Raw genomic sequence first — 24,203 nt, forward strand, 5'->3', positions numbered from 1 at the left:
GGTACATAATATCCAATTCTCTCTTCCGCAGGCTGAGTCATTAGTGTGCTGTTGCCGGGGCTATTTGGTAATGGGCACTATTTAAATGAAGCCAAAAAAAAAAAAAAAAAAAAAAAGGTACAATTTCAAACGAATTGCTTTTTAAACTGTCAAATAAAAGGAATCAATTTCTGCATGTGAGATTGTTCCAAGGATCCTAACTATTAACTGAAAGCAGTTGAAAAATGTCAAAGAGAAAGAAGTGTTCTGTTTCCAGGTGGAAAGCTAACGACTCCCTTGACCTGGAGTCGAAAACCGGACTCAAAACTTTCTGTTTTCATTAGTCCTGTGTGAACTCACTGAGGCACAGTTTTGGCTTTAAATCTTAGAAACAGGCTGATGGGCCTAATTGTTTATTTACTTGTTTCCACACCAGGCATAGGTGAACTATCTGTCAATGCTTTCCTCTGTCTTAAACTGGGTGTCAAGGGCCCTTGCCAAGCAGCTTTCTAAGTTGCATATTTAACAGTTTTTTTCTCTTCATTGTTGATAAACTCATTTTCGTCTAGTGCAGCCAACGGGGGGAATTGTACGTATGTCTGTAAAGTTTTTCCGTCACAAGTGTGTGTGGGTTTGGTAGCTAGCACCAAACTGAAGAGACACCACTACGGAGCCAACAGAATCCCGGATTGTTCTACACAAGGCCCTCCCAGGGCTTTCTGGTTCATACCCTCTAGGGCTCTCCATGTGATTGGGTTTAAGCCCATGCCCTCAGTAGCCTTGAAATGTCCATTACATTGGCAAGTTATCCAGTGCTGTTTGAGTTCTCTGAGAAGTTGGAGATGCGGCTGTGATTCCCTACTTCAGAACCAACCGTGTTTCCATCTCGAGATCCCTTATCTGGGGAAGGGATACTCTTCTCCAACTCTGTGATGGGTGGGGGCAGGGCAAGGTGGGTTGCAGGGAGAACAACAGCAAAATGCCCAAGAATAAAACCATTGTGTCCTCAAAGCAGCTCAGAGGCAACCCCTTTCCGACAGATGTTAACTGTTGTTTATCCCATAATATAAAAATGCCTGCAGTGGGCACCAAGATCTCAAAGCACATCCATGAAGGGAACACTCAATTGCCTGCCTCGACTTCCCCAACTTTGTATCTCAGATTTGACCGTGTTTTGCTACTTATCCACCTACCTACTTTGCCTGCCTGCTCTTTGTTCTTCTATTGTGTCGTCCCCACCCCCATACTTAATAAACTCACCCATTCCCCTGACCAACTGCACAGTCTATAAAGGAAGATGCTGCAAACAATGGTACACCACCCCATCCCCACCCCAGCCCTGCCAGTACCTCTCACCTGTGTCCCTCTGCTTGGCTAACAAATGTAAAATACCCTTGCCTAGGAAGTACAAAGGAATCCTGCAGGTAGTGGCCAGCTAGAGTAGGTATTTAGGACAGTCCCCAGAAGGGAAGTCCTCACACTTGACTGTGCTCAAGGTCTCTAGGGAATCTGGTTTAAAATGCACATTTTAGCTCAAGATGTTTAAGGGTGGAGTTGTGTGGTCTGCCTGTCTCCTAAGCTCCCAGGCAATGACTCGCTGCTGTGGACCTCGCTGTAGTCTAAAGAGCAGCGGGAGAATGCTTGGCGCTCTCTGCAAAACACTTTCAAAATCCCACTTAGCAGGCATGCATCTGAGGGTCAGGCTCCCCTTTAATTCAGGGTTCCTTGAAAGCAGACACTGGGTCTTAATACACGTTGTTGTTGTTGTTGTTGTTGTTGTTGTTGTTGTTGTTGTTGTTGTTGCTATTGCTGCTGCTGTAGCTGTTGTTTTGTTTCTAGGCTGGATGGCACTTGGCACAGAGCCCACACATGGTGGGTATGTATTTATTTAATTAAACAAAGTTGGCTTTGATCCAAAAATGGTTTTAAGTGAACTTAACCCCTAAATCAGCACAGGGTAGAAACCGAAAGAGAAGTCTGCATTTGAGATTCTTCCCGATTAAAGGTCCCCTTCACGTATTTGCACCTGGATGACAACTCCGTCGCTCTTCGGAAATTTCAATGAGCCCACATTTTAATAGCGACTTACGCTAGAGAGCCAAAAGGAAGGGAGGTGGAAAAACAAACCCAAACCAGAAAGCCTTGTGAAGCTGTAAGATTGCAAAACATCAAAAGCTCCCAACTGTTGGCGGTAGAGCCGCAGAACTGCGGGGTTTCTCCCTCTGTCAGATTAACAGCATTTCGTCGCTGGTGTTGCGCCCCCGCCACACAGGTCCCCCGTTGGCCCAGAGATCCTGGCAGGAACCGGTCCCGGGGGGCATGGGTTGGCTTGGTGCAAGCCTGTTTGTTAGCACTGAGCGAGCAATTACGCTGCTTGTGCATTGGCGACCTCGGGGCGGTAGTGGTGACCGCCTTGGGTCGCTGGGGGCTCGTGGGGAGCCGGGACCGGTATGAGAGCCCTACTGAAACCCTGGTTCCGAGAGTCCCTGGTGATGCCATAACCTGTTCCACCTTACAGCAACCACAGATGCTGAGGACTCATTTCGGCTCTGTAGGGTTACAGGGAGAGAAAGGGGGGTAGGCAAGGAAAGGGGATTATATTGGTCAGTAGTTGGGCCTCCCTTGGGGGAAGGGAGAAGCGCACTGGGAGAGCGCCCTAGGGGAGGTGTACACGTGCGGGGGGGGGGAATGAGAGGCGGGCAGGAGGGAGGGGAGGAGTAGGGAGCCGAGAGCAGCTTGCGGGAGGCGCCACGGCCTCGCAGACGCAGGCGCTGGCCGCTGAGGAGCCAGAGAGAAAGTTCCCGGGGACAGTTCGCCTGCAGGAGGGCCCAAACTGTGGTCGCTGGCCGAGTGGGTCTCGAGTCCCGCGAGTGCTGCGCGTGGTCCTCCTGCACGCACTTGGCTGCCCGGGCCCTGCTTTCCGAGCAGAGGAGCCTCGCGGGCGGGCAACCGGGGCGGTCGGGGCTAAACTTGGACAAGGAGGATGCTGCGAGTGGGCGCGGCGGCTCGGGGCGCGGGGGCGCTCTCCAAGCACTGATTGCTCCCGGTGGACTCCGAGCGCGCCGAGAAGCAGTGGGCAGGTAGCGGCTCCAAGCGCCCGGACTGCGCCAAGCCGACCAGCAGGGCCGCCAGCGCCACCGTGCAGGCGTCGTCTCCTCGCCACGGAGTCATGGTGCGAGCAGCGCGCACGCCCCGCGCGGAACTCTGAGCTCCGGCCGTGCAGTGCGCCCCCTCCTCTGGTATTCCCATCCGGACTACCCGTGCCTGCCTTGCTCGCGGACCATGAAGCTATCTCCCGGAGCCACTTGTCTCTGAGCTGCTCACCCCGCTGCAGCCCCAACGCCGCTGGGCCACAGACAGCGCTCCAACCCTTGAAGCTCGGGATCTTCTTCCAGGGACACCGGGCAGACGGAGATGGCGCTCCGTGGACTCATCCGGCAGTGCAAAGTTCGCCGGAGGCGAGAGATGCTGCCGCAGCAAGTTGGCTTCGTGTGCGCTGTGCTCGCCCTGGTGTGCTGTGCCTCCGGCCTCTTTGGAAGCTTGGGTAGGTGTGGGGAAGGATGTTCTCCACCCGAGGAGTTGGGGGTCTTCAGCTGGGACAGCTCCAGCTTCTACCCTGTCAGATTGATCCCCAGGGTTTTCCCTCCCCGCCCGGCGGGTAGTGCTCACCTAGGAGTGCTGAGCCACGCGCTGGACTGTGGCGAAGGTTCCGCTGAATTGCTCGAGCTCCCTGGGGGTTCGGGACGCGGCTGTAGGTGTGCTACTGGGACCAAAACCTGCACTACCTTTGTCCCTGGAGTGTGCGGGCAATGGGCAACTCATGGCAGCCCAGGGGTAGATTCTCCTCCTTTAGGATGTGTAAAACTGAACAGTCCGCTTTCCTATTCTGCATAGCTGCAAAGCTTGTGCTCCAACCCTCAGAGACCCAGATTCTCAGTCTGGTCTCTGCCCTCCCCTTTGCACCTGCTCTCGTCCAAATGCCTGGTCCTCCCCAACCTTAAACGGAGCGAGGCAGTCTGTCCCCGCGAGAGATTGCTGCCATGTTCCAGCATCCCTTCTCTCAACTCTGCTTAATCCCCACGGAAAGGGAGGGCTGGAGAGCAGAGCCGTGATCCGCACTCCTCCAAGCAGAAGGCAACCTGGGAGTCTGTTAAGACATGCAAATTTCAGGCGGAGTGGGGAAAAGGAAGAAACTTATGAAATATTTATTTCGGGGTGATTTGGGCTCCCGTTTAGCCTTTAAAGAATGTTTACTGCCTAGACATTTCAGAACTGGGTGCTGTGAACGTTTGGGGTGCCCCCTCCCCGCCCCGTGAAATAAATGTTGTCAACTTAGCCAGAGGCACAGGAGGGAGGGCGCTTTTTTGAGTGGTTAGTAAGGCCATTAACATAGTATCTTGGGATCATTAAAAGATCTGTATGTACAGTGATGTTCAAAGCAAGTGAAACCTGGTTAAATTTTTAAAAAGAAAACGAGACACCATTCTCTTTCAAAACCCCAGACTGTGATTTGGGGGTAGCAGGCTAGAGAGTGGCTCGTTTCTAAAGAAATCCAGAAAGCTTATTTTTAACACCTCTGTACCCAATGCTTTGCGATTGGTTAATTAAACACAAGAAATAACAAAATGTCTAGAGAGGCTGTGAGGTGCAGGCATTCTTGGGGAGTTATCGCTATCCAGCTGAAACAGCCAACATCTGGACAGATAAGGGGTTAAGGTGTAGTCTGAAAGCTAGAACCATTTTTATTTTATTTTATTATTTTTATTGTATTATTTTATTTGCTAGATCAGGAGTTAGCTTCCCGTGCTATCATCTTTGCTCAGGGGCATACATGCCTTCTCTGACATGGCTCTGTGTGACGCCCTGCACCACATCATGATGACCTGGAGCTTGGTACACAGCTCTCTGAAGAGCCTCGACAAATTCTCAATCTCTGCCTTGGACCCACTGAATCTGATCCCTGGGTGATGTGTTGGCACACCTAGCCATGTGCCATCAGGTGGACCCACTGAATCTGATCCCTGGGTGATGTGTTTGCACACCTAGTCATGTGCCATCAGCTGGCTGAGCACACGCATTTGAGCATCCATGGTGGGGACCACCTAAGCAAGTTCACTGAGAAAGTATTTCATGTTCCCTACTAATGCAATCTTTTTGTTGTGAGGAGGTAGAGAGGTGGAGGCAGCTGAGACCAGCTCGATCTTGTCCAAGGTCAGATCACACAGTGACCCATGTGAGACTGGAAACAATGGATTAGATTCAGAAAGCAGGATGGTGTTTGTAAGCAGGGGATAGCATGCTGCCAAGGACTGTCTCACTCACTCCATGTGGCTCGAAATAGCCAAACCCGAGGCTAGAGGGATGTCTCGAGGTTAAGAGCATGTACTGCTTTTCCAGAAGACTCGAGGCCGATTCCAAGCAGCTTCTTCAGGGCCCTCACAACCACCTGTAACTCCAGCTCCAGGCAGATCTGACTCCTCTGGCCTCTGTGGACACCTGCACTTATGTGCACACACACACACACACACACACACACACACACACACACACAGATGCATTTAAAGAAAAATAATAAAAATAAGTACCCAATATCTGTGCCCAACCTAGCTAGATGCACTGGGGTAAGGTCATCTTTGAGAACTCAAGATTCACATTGACCTGATAATATCTGTGATCTGTTTTCTCTTCCAATCCAGGCCACAAAACGGCTTCTGCTGGCAAACACGTTCTGCCAGACACGTGGCGAAATAGAAAGTTGATGGCACCGATAAACGGGACTCCGCTGGCTAAGAACTGCACAGATCCTGGTAAGGCATGGTCTCCCCTTCCCTGCAGCCATTTAACCCCAGCTTGGGTTTGATGCTTATGTGCACAGATCCAGCCAATGCTGGGAAAGACGGTCTTAGGACCCTGAGTGAGAAAGGGGAGCTACGTGGTGTTGAAATGAAACCTATAGACATTCGTCAGCCACGCTGCTAAGCAACACGAGAGCTTTCTTTATCCGGCAACGACGAAGGTCACATTCAAGAGTCTAAAAATGTTATCTTTTGTTCTAAAGGCATTATATGTTCCATGCTTTCTCGATTCTTTGGATCTGCCCTGGTGCCTGTCATTTCTCCCTTCACTCACCATATGCATTTGATGGTCCCCTTGGGACAAGGAATCCATAACTTGTGGTGACTTTTCTTTGTGAGATGACCTACCAGGATGGGAACACGCCAGGCTGCTGAAGGGAGGACTCTGCTGGGCCCTTCCTCTCTAATGGAAGTCCTTGGGTAGTTGGGTTGTGCTTGTCCTGGGAAGCTCTTTTAATGTTCCTCACTGGGGTATCTGGGGTGGTAGGGTCCTAGGGGTAACATCTGATGTATTCTGCTACAGGCAAATGTCACTTAAACCAGCAAACAGTTCTCAGGAGGAGGGAGTGTACCTGGTGGCAGAGACATATGACTGCTGCTCAGAGCTGATCTAAGCATTTGCTCTGGACCTAGCTCTTGGAGTCTTTGTGAAGAGAGTACAGTAGGGCGAAGATTTCAGAAGCTCTGAGGGAGGTAGGAGAGTGTTATAGATGACTTTTCTACTGAGTTGCTGGGGAAATCATGCAGTTTTCTGGGATTTCTAACCTGGGATGTGGGCAGAATGGTGCTTGCCTACTCTGGGTGGTTGAAGAATTTGTCTAAGCTCTTCAAAGGGCTGTGTGTAGGAGATGGAACCACTGGGCAAAGAAGTAGGCTTGGATGCAGAGCTCCAGGCTTCTGATGTCAGCCTCCATAAGACAGTGTCTTTTTAGGTTAGGAAATGTCTGTGGGGGAGACACAAGATGGTCACAGTCACACAACTCATTAGTACAGACTCTGGCTTCAGAAGAACCCTGGTCTGAGTGCCTAAGCAGCACGTTAGTTAGTTAGCTAGCTAGCTAGTTAGTAAGTTAGTTAGTTAGTTAGTTAGTTAGTGCTCAGCTCTCCCAGACAGTGCTTCTCAACCTGTGGGGCGTGACCCCTTTGGGGGTTGAATGACCTTTTCACAAGGGTCACCTAAGACCATCAGAAAACTCAGATACTTACATTACAGTTATAACAGTATCAAAATCACAGCTACAAAGTAGCAATGAAAAAGAACTTTATGGTTGGGAGTCACCACAACGTGAGGAGCTATATTAAAGGGTCACAGTGTTAGAAGGATGGAGAACCACTGCTCTGAGCTGTTTTCAACACCATGAACTTCTCTTTCCCTGGAGGCCTTCTGGAAGGACTTTGGAGGAATAGTGAGGACGTTCAAATCAGTGTTTGTAGTTCCCACTGAGCCTGGATGTCTATTCCTGATTCATTCCATCATCTTGATGACCCCATAGGCAGTGGTGCCATGCTGCCATTAACATTCCCAACACACACACACACACACACACACACACACACACACACACACACACACAAACACACTGTCCTGCCTCCTGACAAGGGGCATTTACTCAATCATGAACACATGTTAAGCTGTGGACTTTTAAAGACAGTGTGTTCTCTCCCACGGGAAGTGAGAGAAACCACCCATGTCTTTAGCAGTAATTAACACTCAAATTACACTTTGTGCTGACTATGTCTATAGTGGGCCTAGCAATAGGAGAGTCTCAGTCAATGGGATGGTGTAATAAGATGGGGCACAAAGGCCAGTTCAGTGACTCTTGAAGGTCTCGTCTCTGAGTTAACTGAGTTATGGTGCTGTCTTAGCTACTCTCTTATTGCAATAGCAAAGCATCATGACCAGGGCAACTTATAAAAGAAAGTGTTTAATTGGGCTTACAGTTTCAGAGAGTTCATGATGGTGGAGCAAAGGCATGGCAGTAGGAACAGCTGAGAGCTCACCTCTTGATCCAGAAGCAGGAGGCAGACACACACACACACACACACACACACACACACAGAGAGAGAGAGAGAGAAACAGAGACAGAGACAGAGACAGAGACAGAGAGAGAGACACGGAGAGAGACAGAGAGAGACACAGAGAGAGACAGAGAGAGACAGATACAGACAGACAGACAGACAGATGGGGGTAATTGCATAAATTTTTGAAATCTCAAGTCCGGCTCATGACACACCTTCTTCTAATCCTTCTAATCCTTCACAAATAGTTTTACCAGTGTGAGGACCACAGATTTAAATATTCTGAATGAATGAGCCATTGTTCTTCAAACCACCCCAGGGACCATGCCCTTCCCATTCGCAGCCTCTTATCTTCCACGGCCAGGTGGAGCCTCCCTCCCTCCCTCCTCCCTCCTCCCTCCCCTCCCTCCTCCCTCCCTCCCTCCCTCCCTTTCTTCCTCCCTTCCTCTTAGTAAGCAGTTGCTATCCCACACAGACTGTGGAATCCAAGCAAGTTACAAGAGGCAACCTCTGCTATTAAGTAGCTTACAGCCAAGTAAAGTAGACAAGATCTTGACCCAGAAAAGCCATAGATCAGTGAAGGATCACAGAGACTCGCAGTCGATTCTGTAGGACACATTTCCTTTTTGGTATATACAGGAGGAGGAGCTGACCTGCTAGAGTTCTGAATAGTCATAGTCATGGGCATAGATGAGGTTAGCCTTTTGTTTCAGTGACAGAAACCTTCCCAACAAGGAAAATGTTTAGCTTGGTAACTGGAAGAGTGTGATCAGTGGTTAGAAAGTGTCTGTAACTCAGCTTTTCCCAGTCTCTAGGACTCAATTGTGTGCTAGCATGGGAAGACGGTCACCAAACGGCCACTCCTTACGCGAATTGGTGTTTTGCCTACAAATATGTCTGTGTAATAATATTGGATCCCCTGAAACTGGAGTTACCAACAATTGTAAGCTGCCATGTCAGTTCTGAGAATTGAACCCAGGTCCTTTGGAAGAACAACCAGAGCCCTTAACCACTGAATCATCTCTGTAGCCCAAAAAGCCACTCATGTCCTTGCAGGCTCTGATTGTTGCAAAGAGTATATCTGAACCCGGAGACATGTTCTGTTGGCTTGGGTTGACTTGGCACATGATGACCCTAAGTCATCTGTGTGGGCCAGGTGAGTGTCGGGTGCTGGATTGTCTTAGGCCTCAATCATGGGCTGAGCACCTGGAGTGAGCAAGCAAAGCTGCTTCCCCAACCTCCACCTGGGAGTCAGTGTGCACCTGGAAATCAGTGTTCACCTGGTGGTCAGCGTGCACCTGGGGGTCAGGGTGCACTTGGGGGTCAAGGTGCACCTGGAGGTCAGTGTGCACCTGGGAGTCAGTGTGCACCTGGGAGTCAGTGTGCACCTGGGGTCAGTGTGCACCTGGGTCAGTGTGCACCTGGGAGTCAGTGTGCACCTGGAAATCAGTGTGCACCTGGTGGTCAGTGTGCACCTGGGGGTCAGGGTGCACTTGGGGCTCAGGGTGCACCTGGAGGTCAGTGTGCACCTGGTGGTCAGTGTACATCTAGGGATCAGTGTGTACCTGGGGGTCAGGGTGCACCTGGGGGTCAGGGTGCACCTGGAGGTCAGTGTGTACCTAGGGGTCAGTGTGTACCTAGGGGTCAGTGTGCCTGGGCACCTGAGAGTTAGTGTTGCTGGGAATGTGAGAATCTGTGGGGTCCAACATCTGGGTGTAAGCATGGCTAACACCTATTGGTCAGTGTAACTGGACCTGGGGAGCAGCTCACTCAAAGCTTTCATCCTGGCTGGTGCTATGATAAAGGTGGACTGGGGCTCTGGGTTAGAAGTTTAGGAGTGTGGCAGAGTCCATGCATAAGAGGTGTTTGCAAGAGGAAGTCAGAGTTGCTGCTACCAAGGCCCAGAGGTTCATCGTGGGCCATCACCACAAGCCTACCAGGAATATCGTCTGGTTCTCTCTCCTACTAGAACAGAATCTGCATCCTAGCAAGGTCCCCAGTGAGTTGTGTGTACACCAAATGCCGGTGAGCAGTGCCCTTGAGTGTTGCTGGGCACTTGCAGGTAGGCAGTTGATCAGCGTTCGAATGCTAGTCTGGAGGTGTCAAGTGTTTGCCTGCCATGCACAAGGCGCTGCCTTTAGTCACTCCAGCACTGAAAAATCACTTGTGGATGTTTAATAATAAAAGTTATTATTGGTTCAAAATAGTAATTTTTCGAAGTATTTGTTTATTTATTTTACACATAGGGAAATGAAAATAATTACTTAATTTTGGCCAATGATGTCTATAGAAAATTCACAATTTTCCCTCAGAGATTTGAAGGCATGATCTGGACTCCAGGCCTTAGATATTTCTTTTCACAATCTAGACCAGTGGTTCTCAATCTTCCTGTGACCCTTAAATACAGTTCCTCATGTTGTGGTGACCCCCCAAACGTAAGATTGTGTTTGTTGCTACTTCAAAACTCTAATCTTATTCTTATCAATTTATTTATGTTATTACAATTATGAATTGTGATATAAATATCTGTGTTTTCCTATGGCCTTAGGTGACCCTGAAAAGGGTCATCTGACACCACCCCCCCTCCGACTGGGTTGTGGCTCATAGGTTGAGGTACCCTGGTCTGTATAGAGCAAGTGATACAGAAGGCAGGAGGTTTGGTGTGGCCAAAACCTATGTAGCAGTACTGAGCGGCAGGGACCTCGAGTCTGTCACTGGCTGCTATAACAAAATGCCTCAGGCTGTTTGGCTAAAAAGATGCTTTCTCACAGATCTGGACATTGGGAAGTTAAAAATGAAGTTGCTGGTTTTTCTGGTGACTAGTGAGGACTGTCTGCCTTAGAGAGAGCTGCCTTTGTGTGGCGTGTTCCTATGATAGCAAGAAAACATTTAATTGTGTTAAGCTTCCTTCTCTTTCCCCTCCTCTTCCTTTTCTCCCTCCTCCTCTTTGCCTCCTCCTCCTCCTCTTCTTATAATCCATTATAGGAACCCCACCATCATACTAATCTCCTAATACCTAATAGGAAATACCTAATTTCCATCTCATACTCCCAAAGGCCTCCAAATACTCTCATTTAGAGGGTTGTGGCTTCAACATACGGATTGAGACCATGGAGCCCACTCAGTCCACAGAGGGGACCATCACGTTTCCTTCCAGGTCTCTTTTGGTGGTAGCACCTGGAGTGTTTAAGGATGGCTCTTCTCTCGCCTGGCCTGCAGGAAGAGACACTTCCTGGGGAATGTAGCCTGAACTGGAAATCAGAACCGGTGACAGGAGCATTGCACGGGCAACTTTTAAAGCTTCAGCCATCATGGCCTCTCTGTCCTTATCTCTCATGGGTTTCTGCTCATCATTGCACCATCTTAAAGGCTGTCCCTGTCCACCCAGTCCTAAGTAGACCCCCAAACCAGTGGCTGTTAGTGGCTGTTAGAGTGTCTTTTCAGCTCCCACCGTCATATTGCTCACCGCTCTGGAGCACATACAGTGAAAGCCTAGCTTGCTGTCAGAAGCCACAGTGTGCATGCATTTCAGCTTTCCCATCTGCAGCACGGGATGCAGGGGTAATAACTACATCTGGTTCACAGGCTTACTGGGATTATACTCATCACCACGCATCGGCCATGCAGTGGCGATTGGCATGTAAGACATCCTCTACCCTGTGTTATAGGACAGTTACACACTTGGCTTCCTCCCCACCGCCTGCCGTCTCTGGTGATGAGACAGAGCTGGGGCATCACAAGCACTGGGCGCCCATTGTTGATGGAGCTTGACGAGTGTGAACTAGTCACGCCCCTTACTAAGCGTTTACTCTCGTCTCGTGGGAGCGAACATTTCTTAGTTTGCGGTATCTTATCTTTGAGGATTTACAAATCTGCAGACACTTTGTCTTGGAACATTTTTTTACATAGAAAAATGTTTGCTTCCTACTTTGGTTTGGGTGTTTGTTTGTTTGTTTGCTTGCTTTTGTTTTAAACAGTGTGGAGCAAGGCTTCTCTGTCCTCGTCCCCACCCAGCTCCACGTTTGAGTTTGAGTGAGTGCCTCTTTGAGCTCTGTCACCCCGTGATTTTCTGGCATCCAGAATCTTTAAAAAAGTAGGGTGAAGGAGAAAGGAGGTGAGTTTGCTCTTACTTCTGGGAGATTTCAGTCCTCCGCTGTGTTCTGCTAAGGTCCCCTCTTTGCCCGTTCTGTAATGCCTAGTGGCTGTATGTCCTTGGGAAGAAGGCTGGGAGGAGCAGGCTGAAGATGAAGGGTCTTGTAGCATTTCAGGGGAGCAGAGCAGCTGATGGAGGTTTTGCATGGAAGGTGCTCTGTGAACCACTTGCTTTTGTGACTCTGCCCTTGCTTTTTTTCTGTATTGGGTGGAGGTGGAGCAGGTGTGAAGGAAAGTGTGTGGCAGACTGGGTTAGGATGGGCGGGGTGTGCCAGTGGGAGCTGGTACACGGCTGGATCAGGCGGTGATGAAGCCATTGGGCACTACCCCGGCCATAGGTCTCATAGATGCCGAGTGCAGGATTCAGAGGTGCAAAAGGCATGAGAAATAAAGAGGAGGAGGAAACCAGAGCTGCAAAAGGAGCATCAGGATTGTGTGGGGAGGCGTCAGGGACAGGCTACCGGGGCAGAGCTGCGGTCGAGCCAGCTGATCTGGAGGAGCTGGGGAAGACAGTCACTTGTCATCTAAACACCCACCTTTTGCTGCTTGGAGGGTGGGGTGGGGTCACATGGGTCCAAGTCTTTGGGAGGCAGAAGCCTGGATTCTGATGTCAGCAGTACCAAGACTCCGCCTGCTGGCATTTGGACTTTTTCTGCCTCTCTTATAAAAAGAGGTTGTGCTGGCTAGTTACGATTTCCGGACGCCTGCAAGGGCTTGTGTCTGCGCATCTTGGAGATGGCGGTCTGTGTGGTGAAAGTAGACCGAAGGTTTGGGTCCCAGCTTCCTTCTTACTGGTGATGTGACCTTGAACAAGTTATGTAATCTTTAACGTTTCAAGTTTTCCCTTTTGTAATGAGGATGATAGAAGTTCCTACCGCTAGGCTGCTATGAGACTTGAACCGCTTGACAGATGGAATTTTTAAGCGGTACCCAGCACACGGTGGTGCTGCCCTGGGTGAGTTGGGCACATTCTGAATACTCTGCTAAGAACTCTTTACAAAGGGGCTATAACGCTCTTGTTCTACAGATGCGAAGACCAAAGCCATCCAGAGGAGAAAAAAGCAGAGAGAGGGGGAAATACACTCAATATACTCGATAATTATTTTTCTAGAGGAGTTTTAGGTTTATAGAAAAAATCTGAACAACAACAATAACAACAACAACAACAAAAAATGGGGAGAGTCACTTACCTGGCCCTGGCCCTGCGTCAGTTCACACTTAGCTTTGGAGTGTTGCATTTGCACACATGAACTAATGTTTACACATTGCCATTAGTCAAAGTCTGCAGTAGACGTCAGCATTCCCTTCATCCTCCCTCCGAGGGTTCTGAGAGAGGTGGGTCCGCCATTACGAGTCATACTAAATGACTTGGTTGCCTTAGAAGTCCCTCCTGGAACCAGCTTATAAAATGTGGCCTGGGAATGGGGCCGGGTTGGTAGAGTACTTTCCTAGCATGCCTGAAGCTCTGGGTTCCCTCCCCAGCCCTGCGCAAAACTGAGTGTGGTAGCTCATGCCTGAATCTTAGTTCATGGTCATGCTTGGCTCTACAGTCAGTTCAAAGCTAGCCTGGGCTGTATGGAACCCCGACTTTAAAAAAGAAGGGGCATGGGGTTGGGCTGGAGAGAGGTCTCAGCCATTTAAGAGCACTGACTGTTCTTCCAGAGGTCCTGAGTTCAAATCTCAGCAACCACATGGTGGCTCACAACCATCTGTAGTGGGATCTGATGCCCTTTTCTGGTGTGTCTGAAGAGAGCAACAGTGTACTCACATACATAAAATAAATAAATCTTTTAAAAAAGATGAGTAGGGGAGGACAGTGTTGAGCCTAGATCCTGATCCATAGTTATAGTAAATGGGGGTAGAAAAGACAAATTGGGGAAGTGAGCCCGTCCCCGCTAGATGCCCCTCTGAGGAACGAGGTGCGCGGATCCCTGACGGCAACAAACATCAGATTGCTTCTCGGTACGTTTCTAATACTTGATTTGTTTGCAATCAAGAAGCACTTTTCCCCATCATCCCAACTACCAGGGCCATCTGTGAGCAAACCTTTCTCCCCGCTGGGCCATCTGCTGCCCCCTGACAGGCAGATCCTTGTTCCTGACTCCACTTCCAGGCCTCCCGCAATCCAGAGTGCGCCCACTCGGCTTCCTGCTCCACTCTGAGAAGTGTTCCTGCCTGGGTTAAAAATGGAAATGATTAAGCACTGCTATGTGCTGCCTCGGGTAGGAGCCATCTCCACATGCGATGCCACATGGGAGTCGCAGACTTAAGATGGGGACTTTGTGTTTGATGTGGCCCATTATTAGGGAATTACTGGAACATAGCGTTTCACTTAAAAACAACAACAACAACAACCAACCAACCATGCTGGATTCTTTTGGTGTTTCTCTTGGGAGCATTGGGAATATTGCCCCCAGGAAAGGAATGTCACTAGGTAGCTGACAAGGAAGGAATGGGAGCCCTCCCTTGGCAGGAGGGACTGTGTCCCGTTCGGTTGTGGCCCCATAGCTTCCTTTGATACTTCTGTAAAAGCACAGCCCCATGCTCAAAGCAAACCGCAGCACAACACTCGTTTCTAGATGTCCGTCTGCCTGCTCGGCTCTGTACAAAGCTCTGAGCCCAGAGGGACCCCAATCCTTGCTGTAAAGGGGTAGAGACTTGAATGAAGGAGCCTGCCCTCAAAGGGACGGGGCAGCCTGGAAGGACAGCTAAGCAGATGGCGCTGTCGGTGCTTTTGAAAGTCACAGTGTCATGTCCACACCTGAAGGAATGCTTACCAGCAAGCCAAGCCTCACTCCACGGCTGTCTCAGGGGGGAGAGAAAACAAACAGCGGCCAGGAGTGCTGGCACAGCAGTGAGTAATTACGCTTCAGGGAGTTATCAAGCAGTTAGCGTTTAGTTAAGGTGAGGCCGAAGCAGATGACTTTGATTTTCATATTCTGTAGCAAAAGGGGTAGGAGCCGGGTATGTATAGGCCATGATGAAGTTGCCCTAAGTAAGCGCGTTAGGAGAGATATGCATCCCAGTTCATGGTCTATGCTGGACCTGTGGCTGATAGCTCATGTCAGGCTGCAAATGAAATGATACAAGCATTCGCCGTCTTCGTTCTTCAGCCTTTCAACTCCGTGAGGGCAGGGACCAGAGGCACTTTGCCCTTGCCTCTGAGGCTGAGGTATAAACTCAGCTTAGAGTGCATGGTAACTGGCTGCAAAGGCCCCTCCATTCTGTGCAGGGGGGAGCTGTACCCCACAGACATGGCTTCTCTTTCAACTGTCTTGTCTAGCTTGTGGATACCAAGGGATAGGGAAGGAACACTCATGAAGGGGAGGTTGAGGATTAAGAATAAAACTCTAGAGACAAGACTCTGGTCTCTAGGGCTCTCAGGCCTTGAACGCTAGTTATGTTCCAGCCTGAGGGTTGGTTCCGTGTGTGGAACCATGACAGGAGTGCAGAAAGTGGTACACCACACGTGTGTGTGTGTGTGTGTGTGTGTGTGTGTGTGTGTGTGTGTGTGTGTTCGTGTGTTGCTTCCTTACAAGGCTGTGAGCACCACATATGTTCCCATGAGAGATGTCTTTGAGTGTAGGCTTTATTTTGAGCTCCACATCCTATCCCAAAGAACAAATACCCTATTCTAGAGCTTGCTACAGTTTCTTTGGAGAGTAGAGACAGTTATATTTTGCAGGGATGGCCACAAGACAATACAGAGTGTGCAGTGCAATGGTCCTTAGTAAGTCTGTTCTAAATCTGGGACCTTCTATGGGTCACATGATCCCTGAGGAATGAAAACGGAGCTCTGGAACCATTTGTTAAGCTTTGGCACTGAGTGCCTAGATTTTGTAGAGGACACTGGTTATCTGAGCCTTGGCTTCCTGGCTGTGAAATGGGCAGAATGCTGGCACCAGGTGTCCCCGCCCCCCCCACCAAGGCTTCTGTGGCCTCCGTGAGAAGTGTTATGTAAATGTGACCATGTTTCTTTGCTCCAGGTAGTGCATATTTCTCAAGACCATTCTCCTCCTTACAACAGAGAGAAGCAGTTATTTGGGACCTTTCAGAATCCACCCCCGTATAAGTAGGATTTGGTGAAAATGTGCCGCTTTGTGTAAATCAAAGACCCCCACGCCTATCTAGAGTGGAGGGCTTTGAGCCACACTTGTCCTGTGGGGTGCTGTATGGGACCCCATGCAGCCAACAATCGCTAAGCAATCCTAAATTTACTTCAAGGATTATGAAGGGTGACGGTGGCGGCGGCGGCGGCGGCAGGTGGCGTGCATGTATGCGTGTGTGCATGGTTCTTGAGTGTGAACTTTATAGATGATAGCATCCTTCCCAATGTGGAAAAGTAAGATCCACCTGCTAGACCATCTGTTTGCATTTAAGCCTAGCGTGTCCACCCTTGGCTGATCTCATCCAACCACAAATGTCTGACTTTCAGTTATGGGCTCCAGCCCAGTGAGAGCTTAGCAAGACCCCGCACCAGCTGATTCCACGCAGTACACATGTGCTCACTGAGGTAGCTACATGTATGTCAAATTGCCCTGAGGAAGGGCCCTCTGGGTCCTTTCTTCGGTATAAGAAGCTATCTGTGTGTTTTAATATAGCTGCAGGCCTCATGTTGACTGGGCCAGCTTCCTAAGAACGGACCCTGCCTCCTAGGAACATCCATTCTAGTGAAGAGGGTAGAGACCCATGGAGCTTACCTGTAATGTGCACACTGCTACACTCTTGTTGTAGTCCCTCAGTGTCAGGGCCATAGAGAGCATCACACAAAAGGAGGAACTGACGGGCAGGAAGGCAGAGTTTGAAGGTAAGAGGACAGGCCCTGTTCTAAGCACTTGTCAATCCTGGTCAGGGCAGTAGCGGGATAATCCTCCTCTCTGTTTTTCCAAAGATGTAAATTAGACACAAGGAGGCTGAATAACTTCTCCAAGGTCTCCAGCTCAGAGTTTGAATCCAAGCATCCCGATCATAGCCCCTTAATGTTACGCTTGACGCACTTCCTTCGCCTTGGGTTTGACAAAAGGAAGCGAAGTTGGAACTACTAGGCGCTGTCACAAGGAAATTTGGGCGAAGGTAATAGTCTTGTGTAGGGCGCCATTACGTAGAGTGACATGTGCAGAATCTGTTGGGTGTGTGAGATGGGAAGTAGACTTGTCACCTGTACCACCCGTGACAGCTGTGGTCCGTAACAGCTCTACCCTCTGAGATGGGAGCACAGGAAGCTCCTCCCTCCCTCCTTCCCTCTCCTCATAGACGTCTCTGTGGGAACCCTAATGCACCCTTCATTCTTCACGTTGTTTTCATCAGGTGTTTGCCACAGGGAAGAGAAAAACAGTGAATGTCATTCCCCAAGCATATGGCCTGAGTTTCACTTTGTACTACAAAGTGTGCCTCTGACAGACATTCCCTGAGCATCCCTATCAGGATGCTGGAGGGTGCTAGAACTAAGAGAGGCACCCCCATCCTCAGGCTGGAAGGATACGGTCAGCATCTTCATTCCCCACAACGAGGAATGGCACGTGAAAGGCTCTGGTGTGGCTGGGAGGTTTCCAACGGATACAGTGGTACCTATCCCTTGCTGCCGATGGCTGTTGTCTGGACAGATGGGATGGCAGGACATTCTTGCTGGTGGGTCCAGTGGCTACAGAAACAGGAAAGCCAGAGAAACCCAAGGGGAAGGGAGATATTTTCAGCTGGCTTAGCTTTGCCTCCCTGCCTGTCTCCACTGTTTTCCTCTTCGCTGGGACAAATACCTGAGGCAAACAACTGAAAGAAGGAAGGGCATGTTGTGGTTCGCGGCCTGAGCACACTGCCAGTCATAGTGGGAAGTGTGTAGAGAGGGAAGCCTGAGGCAGCTGGTCAGATTGCATCCGGCCCCTGAGGCCTGGTGGTGACTAGTCCTCAATGCTGCCTCCGAAAGTGGGACTCTGCTTGCCTCCCGTCATGGGAGGTTTGAAGAGCAGAAAAGACCACCGTTGCCTCCTACACTGGGCAGATGGGAGGGGGATTTGGGGATGATTGGAGTGCCAGTCTCACGAAGCATCATGGAGAGGGGAGCACGGGTTGTTCGACAGTATGATCCTGCCACATGGCATTTCCCAGGTGTGGAATCTAGCTTATTATGCTTAAAAACATACTTTTATTTTTATTTTTTTTTTAAGTTCTTTTTTTCGGAGCTGGGAACCGAACCCAGGGCCTTGCGCTTCCTAGGTAAGCACTCTACCACTGAGCTAAATCCCAAGCCCCCATACTTTTATTTTTAAGTGTGAGTTTGTTGCAGATGAGCTCATGTACCCTTGGAGTCCCGAGGCATCAGGCCTCCGGGAACTAGAGTTACAGGTATGTTCTGGGAACTGAACTTGGGTCCTTACAGGAATGGGATGTGCTCCTAATGGAGCCATCTCTCCAGACCTATTTACTGTACATTTTACACCAGCAGGCTTTCCCATAGCTGTCCGCCCCCTAGACCACTGTGCAGGGATCTTTTTTGGAAGCCCTTAAAACCACAAGGGGAATTAAGAAATCTAAACACAACAATGAGAGACCTTTAGCCCTGAGCTGTGAGAACCTTGCCTCTCAGGGTTCTCATCTCTGCATCTTCTGCCTCATTCCACTGCAGTGCTCAATCGTTCAGGGAGGAGAATCCATCACAGGCATGTGTTTGGGAAGGCAGCTGCAACCCAGCCTCCTTTGTGGGGCCTGGTAGTCATGCAGTCTGAACCTATTTGGAGACGAACTCCTGGGGAGAGGGATCCCGGACTCCTTACTGAAATGTCTTCGTGGGCATCACCACCTCAAAATGCCTTCATCTAAGGAAAGCCTGGTTCTAGAAAGGGAGTAGAAGTTCCCCACAGGTTCGCAGGTGAATTAATAAAGATGATTAGTGGTGAAGAAGGATTGATTTATAAGTAAGATTAGTGGGGCTAATCGGCTCTGGCTGAGGCCCCATGCAGGAAGGCTGTGAGAACTGCTCCTGGCCCCTGGCCCTGCCTTATCAATTCATCTGGCTTCAGGGCCAGCACCTAGGGGATCTTCAGGCCTAGGAGAAGCAGAACCAAGGGTCAGCTTCCTCTGTTAAAAATGTTTCTGGAACAAACCACTGGCTTCTCCGTCAGCCTCCCCAGAAAACCACAGGGGAACCCCATCACCTGGGAGGCTTTGATCAGCTAGGAAGAGCATGGGGCCTTACTGGGGGGGAGGGAACCATCAGGGTAGGCTAGCCACCGCTCTGTATCTTTTCACTCTGTAATTCGGGGTAATTCTTCTGCGAGCCTGGGAGTAGGTAGACTCTGCAAAGAATTGCTTTGAAATCTCTTTGATCATTTAAACCTTGCCTATGTGTTCCTTAGCTGGCGAATATTCCAGTTTGGTGCATTGTGACAAGAAGCTAAATGACTTGTAGGCTTTGGCTGGCCTGCATCATTAGGAAGAAGCAGGTGTGGGGGTGGGGGCGGGAATCGGTGCTCAACAGGTTCTTCATTTGCAGGCCTCACACTGGGGAAGACATTGCTGTGGCCTCCACTTGGCTCACCATGCATCTTCAACAGCTACAGGGTCAGAGGGAAGGATGGGTGGGGTGCAGGTCGTGGAGGGGGAAGGCAGGGGAATGCCCCACTAATGGTCATGTCCACCTTGCTGAAATGCAGGTGCAGGATGTCTGTCCCTCTGCACGGTTCCCAGGTACCCCAAGGCTGTCTGTCTGGAGGTCAGCCTCACTGTGGATAGTGACAGTGTAATCTGTCTGCTCTGGGTTTGTGTTCCCGGTCTCTCGGTGACCTGTGTGACCTTGAGCAAGTTGCTTGGCTTCCTTTAGCTTCTGTCTCTCCCTCAGTGGTTCACAGGGTTTGCCTGGCATGAATCCTGGCAGCTCATACCCACTGGATGCCGAGCTCTGTGACCCACACTTTGCTGGTACTCAACACTAGAAGCTGGTCATGGGGTCATCTGGTATCCCCCAAGTTTCTCTGAGGACCTTCTTGGTCTACAAGGTGATGGTTCCCTGTCTCTATCCCCTCCTTGAGGTACTTTCCATAAGCAGATAGTTTGGGACAAAACTGTAGATTTAGCCTTTCTTGGTGACAGAACTACAACAATATATTCAAAGTTCTGAGATATTTTGCAGTCAAGACATCTTTGAACAGTAAAAGTAGAAATTCTAATTACAGAAACACCTATAACAAAATTGACCATTTTAACTATGTTTAAGGGTGGAGTTTAGGGAGTGTGGTACATTCCCACTGTGGTGTGACCATCTCTACCATCCGTGTCTGTCCCTTTTCACCTTTGTAACCTGAAGTCCCACGCCCATTAACCAGGATCCCCACTTCCCTCCCTAGCCCATGATAGCTGCCTTCAGACCCTCTGGGCCTATGAATGTGACTGCTCTTATCAGTAAGATCTCGCATTATTTACCCTTTGGTGTCTGGCTTCCCCTGTGCAGTATACTCTCCTCAAAGACTGTTCATGCTGTAACAGGTGTCAAAAATCCCTTCTTGTGTGTAAGCGTGTGTGTGTGTGTGTGTGTGTGTGTGTGTGTGTGTGTGTGTGTGTGTGTGTGTGTCAGGGACAAACGGTGTGTATATATGTCTGTGGAAGCCGGAGGTCAACTCTGAAGTTGTCAACCCCAGCCTGAGCCATTTTTTTTTTTTTGAGACAGAGTTTTGCACTGTCCTGTAACTCCCCAAGTGAATAAGGCTGGCTGAAGAGAGCCTCAGGGGTCTACTCACCTCTTCCTTTCCAGAACTGGGATTCTAAGTCCTTGCCACAGCATCCGGCTTTTAACGTGGGTTCTGGGAACTGAACCTGGGTCCTTATGCTTGTAAAACAACCACTTTCTGGTCTGAGATGTGTGTCCAGCCCCAGTGATTCCTTTCTTTCTCTGGTTAACTGGTATTTCGCTGTATACACAAACTAGGTTTTGCTTATTCATCTACTGATGCGTGATTAGTTGTTTCTATTTTTGGTTTCGAATAATACCACTGTGAACGTGTGTATGAAATAGGTTTGCCTTGTAAAATTTTATAAACTTAATAGTAAACAGTTTTCTCTTTTGATCAGGGGAACACAGGTACCTTAGCTGAGATTCTTGGCCCTGACTATGCCATAGAGTCATCTGCAAGCTAGACAAAAATACCTATGCTGGCTCCTCCCGCGGGCCAACTGAATCAGGACACAGGTATTTCAGTCTCCTGGGTGATGTCCTGAGGGCCCCAGGTTGGGAGATGCAGTCTATCACAATGGCTAAGACTCACATCCAATAGCAGTTCAAGGTCAGAACAGAACAAGAATTGGGAATAACTGAATTCCAGGATGCCCTGTGACTTGTCTCCTGTGTGGGTCCCCCTCACCCAGAGCCTCTGCCTGCCTGTGGAGTTCCTGCCAGTCTCTCAGGGATATAGAGAGGCAAAGAGGGAATTAGCAGGATTGAGGGATGGATGGATGTCAACAACAGCCTTGCCTCTGACTCCCAAAAGTCCTCCTCTGCTAAGGGGTCCGGGAGAGTCCTGTCCGATCGAGGGTCCCCAGCCAGGGGTGGGTCTGTATCCACATGAAATCACCAAGCAGATGCACACAATAGAATGCAAACCAGGATCCACTTCTCTGCACTCCGTACTGGGGCCTGACTCTGTACTGTATGCGGGGCGGGCTGCGGCTTCACGGGTTGGTGTTTTTATACGGATGATGAGTTTTTGTTTGTGGAGGCTCTGAAAGCTCCCGAGTTCACACTCCTGAACCAGAATGGTGGTGTTTGGGATTCAGGAGATTGGAGTCTCTGGCCTAGCGAGCCTGACCACACAGCCCATGCTCGTGAATGACGCCCCTTCCCTAGAGACAGGGATTTATCTCAGCGTGATTTAACTCCACAGCCCCTATTTAGTGGTCTGCCAGCCTGTCTGGCATCATCATGTCTGAGCTCACCTTGGTTAGGTGTTTGAGAGTGTGGGGAGTAACTTCTGTTATCACCTTTAAAGCATAGCATGGGCCTCAGTTAAAAAACAAACTCAAAAGTCTGCTATTAATCTTCCGAATTGGTTGCCCTCTAGAGATGCCTGATACTGGGGGTCTTTTGCAAAGAACCCAATTGCCGTTACACAGCAAGTGCTAGATCCTAGCAGTGTTTTGCCACATCCTCTGGGCACTCTGGGGACATCTGTTTCCTGGCTCCCTGAGCACGGTTTGCAGGAGCAGAGCTGGTGAACCCATGGTAACGGGGCCCACATGTTCCCTTCAGACTTAGTAACCAGTCCTCAGGCAGGCTGCTGAGCCCAGGGATGAGATAGCCCCCTTCCAGTACAGGCGCCTGACCATAGTGTCATGGGGCTACGGGGTTATCTTTCCTTTTCCATTTGGAGGGAGTGACCAATGCAGTTTGGACAAACTGGCGAAGATCCCAGAGCTGGTTTCCTCACTGTGGTGTGTGACATTAGAGGGGGCGACTAAAGACAGTAGCAAAGGCAATGACTGGTTCTTAACGAGGATAGCCCCCTTCAAAGAATTTTGGTGGGGAGAAAAATTAGCCAATACTGTACCTGCGTTCCACCCCCCCCCCCAGAACTGACCTTTTAAAAAGCCATAAAACCTGTCTCCTTTTAAAAATTTTTTAAAATTGGCTTTTAATTCAAATTTAAAATGTTAAATTTAAAAATATAGCTTGGTGGTACTGGATTTGCTTAGTACCCCCCACAACAGAAATTTGTTTAAAGGAGGCTGGTTTGTAATGACCTCAGTCTCCGGTGCCTGTGCTCGCAGATCTGGCTGCCCCTTCTTTATGTATCAGGGTGCTGCATGTACGTCTTTTTACAAACATTCCCTTGTACCAGCCGTAAAATTCCACTGAGCGGGGACATTGCGTTCTTGATGAGTGTGGGAGTTTGGGATCCTGGGCTGGTAGGCCTGGCTTCCTGGACTGTGAGGCTGTAGGTATCAGGACCTGCCACTTAGCACCTGGCTCTGAAGCCCCGGGCCACTGTTCCTGGCCCTGCATAGCTCGTCTTTCTGCTGTGGAGGTCTTGTTCAGCATTTTCCGTTCTTCCCTCTTGCCTTCAGATAGACGAGGTCAGGATGGCATAAGGAGGCTCCCTGAGAGGCCAGGAGGAAACCATTCTTCACATGTGCTCACCGGGATCTGGTGATGGTTCCTCTTCCATCCCTCTGCGCACCCTCTTCTGCAGTTGGAAAAGCTGTTTTGTGGGAATGGGTGTTTTGCCTGCAAGCACGTCTGTGTACCATGTGTATGCAGTGCCCACAGAGGCCAGAAGAGGGCGTTGATCCCTAGAAATAACACTACAGATGGCTGTTAGTCGCTGTCCCGGGTTCTGGAAACAGTATCCAAGTCCTCTGGAAAAATAGTCAGTCGGTCTCATACATAACTGCTGAGCCATCTCCAGTCCTCCGGATCATTTTTTAAATAGAATATCTTTCATCTATTATTTGACAGTCCCATACATGCAAATCAGGTGCACCCCGAATGTCCTCTTCCCACTGCCTGGGGAACCCCCATCACACTTTCCCTTACAGTCAGATCTTGAGCTCCGCCTTCTGCCTGCTGGCTGTCAGGGAACTGGAGTGCCTGGTGTCTCTTTTCAGGAGAAGTTGGCAGACGGTAAGGAGCGCCTGCAGACTTATCAGACATTTACTGTCACTCTCCATAGGCTTGAGTGCAGCTTATCCTGGAGGCTGGCTTTGCCTAAACAGCTCAGCGTCTCTGGCCTCCGAGGCCAGTCAGCTTCCACTCTCCTTTCTCTTCTCCCATCTCGGGGGCTGAAGTCTGCTCAGGCATCTGCTTATTCAATTTGTTTATTTATCCAAGAAATCCCAGCACCTCTGATGTAAGCAACAGTTCAGCATATGCAGGTGAATAGAATAAAGCTGGGCCCTAGGGATGCAGATGGGGAAGAGAGGCGGATCTGACATGGCGAGCATTGCGAGCGACGTACCTGCTTAGCACCCCCTCCTCCGAGCACACATAATCTCTAAATCAAATGGAAGACCGGTTCTCCGTAAACTCCACTCACCATGTGAGCACTGCTTTAATGCTGTGTTCAGACGGCTCAGGTAAGGAGATGGGCGTCCTGTTCAGGGATCCTAACTTGTCACCTGATAGGAAAGTTAAGCCAGGAAGCACCATGACTGAGGAATATATGGATAGGGACATGTATCTCTATATACCTCGGGAGCAGAAGAAGGCATTCCTCAACC

General features: G+C 49.6%; 1 protein-coding gene across 1 annotated transcript in view; it reads left to right on the forward strand.

Annotated features, from left to right (window-relative positions):
* The first annotated feature begins 2,723 nt into the window (after positions 1–2,723).
* The window catches only part of Slc24a4 (solute carrier family 24 member 4), a 135,456-nt gene continuing 113,976 nt past the window's right edge, over positions 2,724–24,203 (forward strand). The window contains exons 1-2 of the mRNA XM_032908269.1: positions 2,724–3,523; positions 5,676–5,786. Of these exons, the coding sequence (XP_032764160.1) occupies positions 3,394–3,523; positions 5,676–5,786 (241 nt within the window). The 5' untranslated portion in view covers positions 2,724–3,393. The remainder of the gene's footprint in view (positions 3,524–5,675; positions 5,787–24,203) is intronic.

This window comes from Rattus rattus, chromosome 7 (assembly GCF_011064425.1).
Source record: "Rattus rattus isolate New Zealand chromosome 7, Rrattus_CSIRO_v1, whole genome shotgun sequence".
NCBI lineage: Eukaryota > Metazoa > Chordata > Mammalia > Rodentia > Muridae > Rattus > Rattus rattus.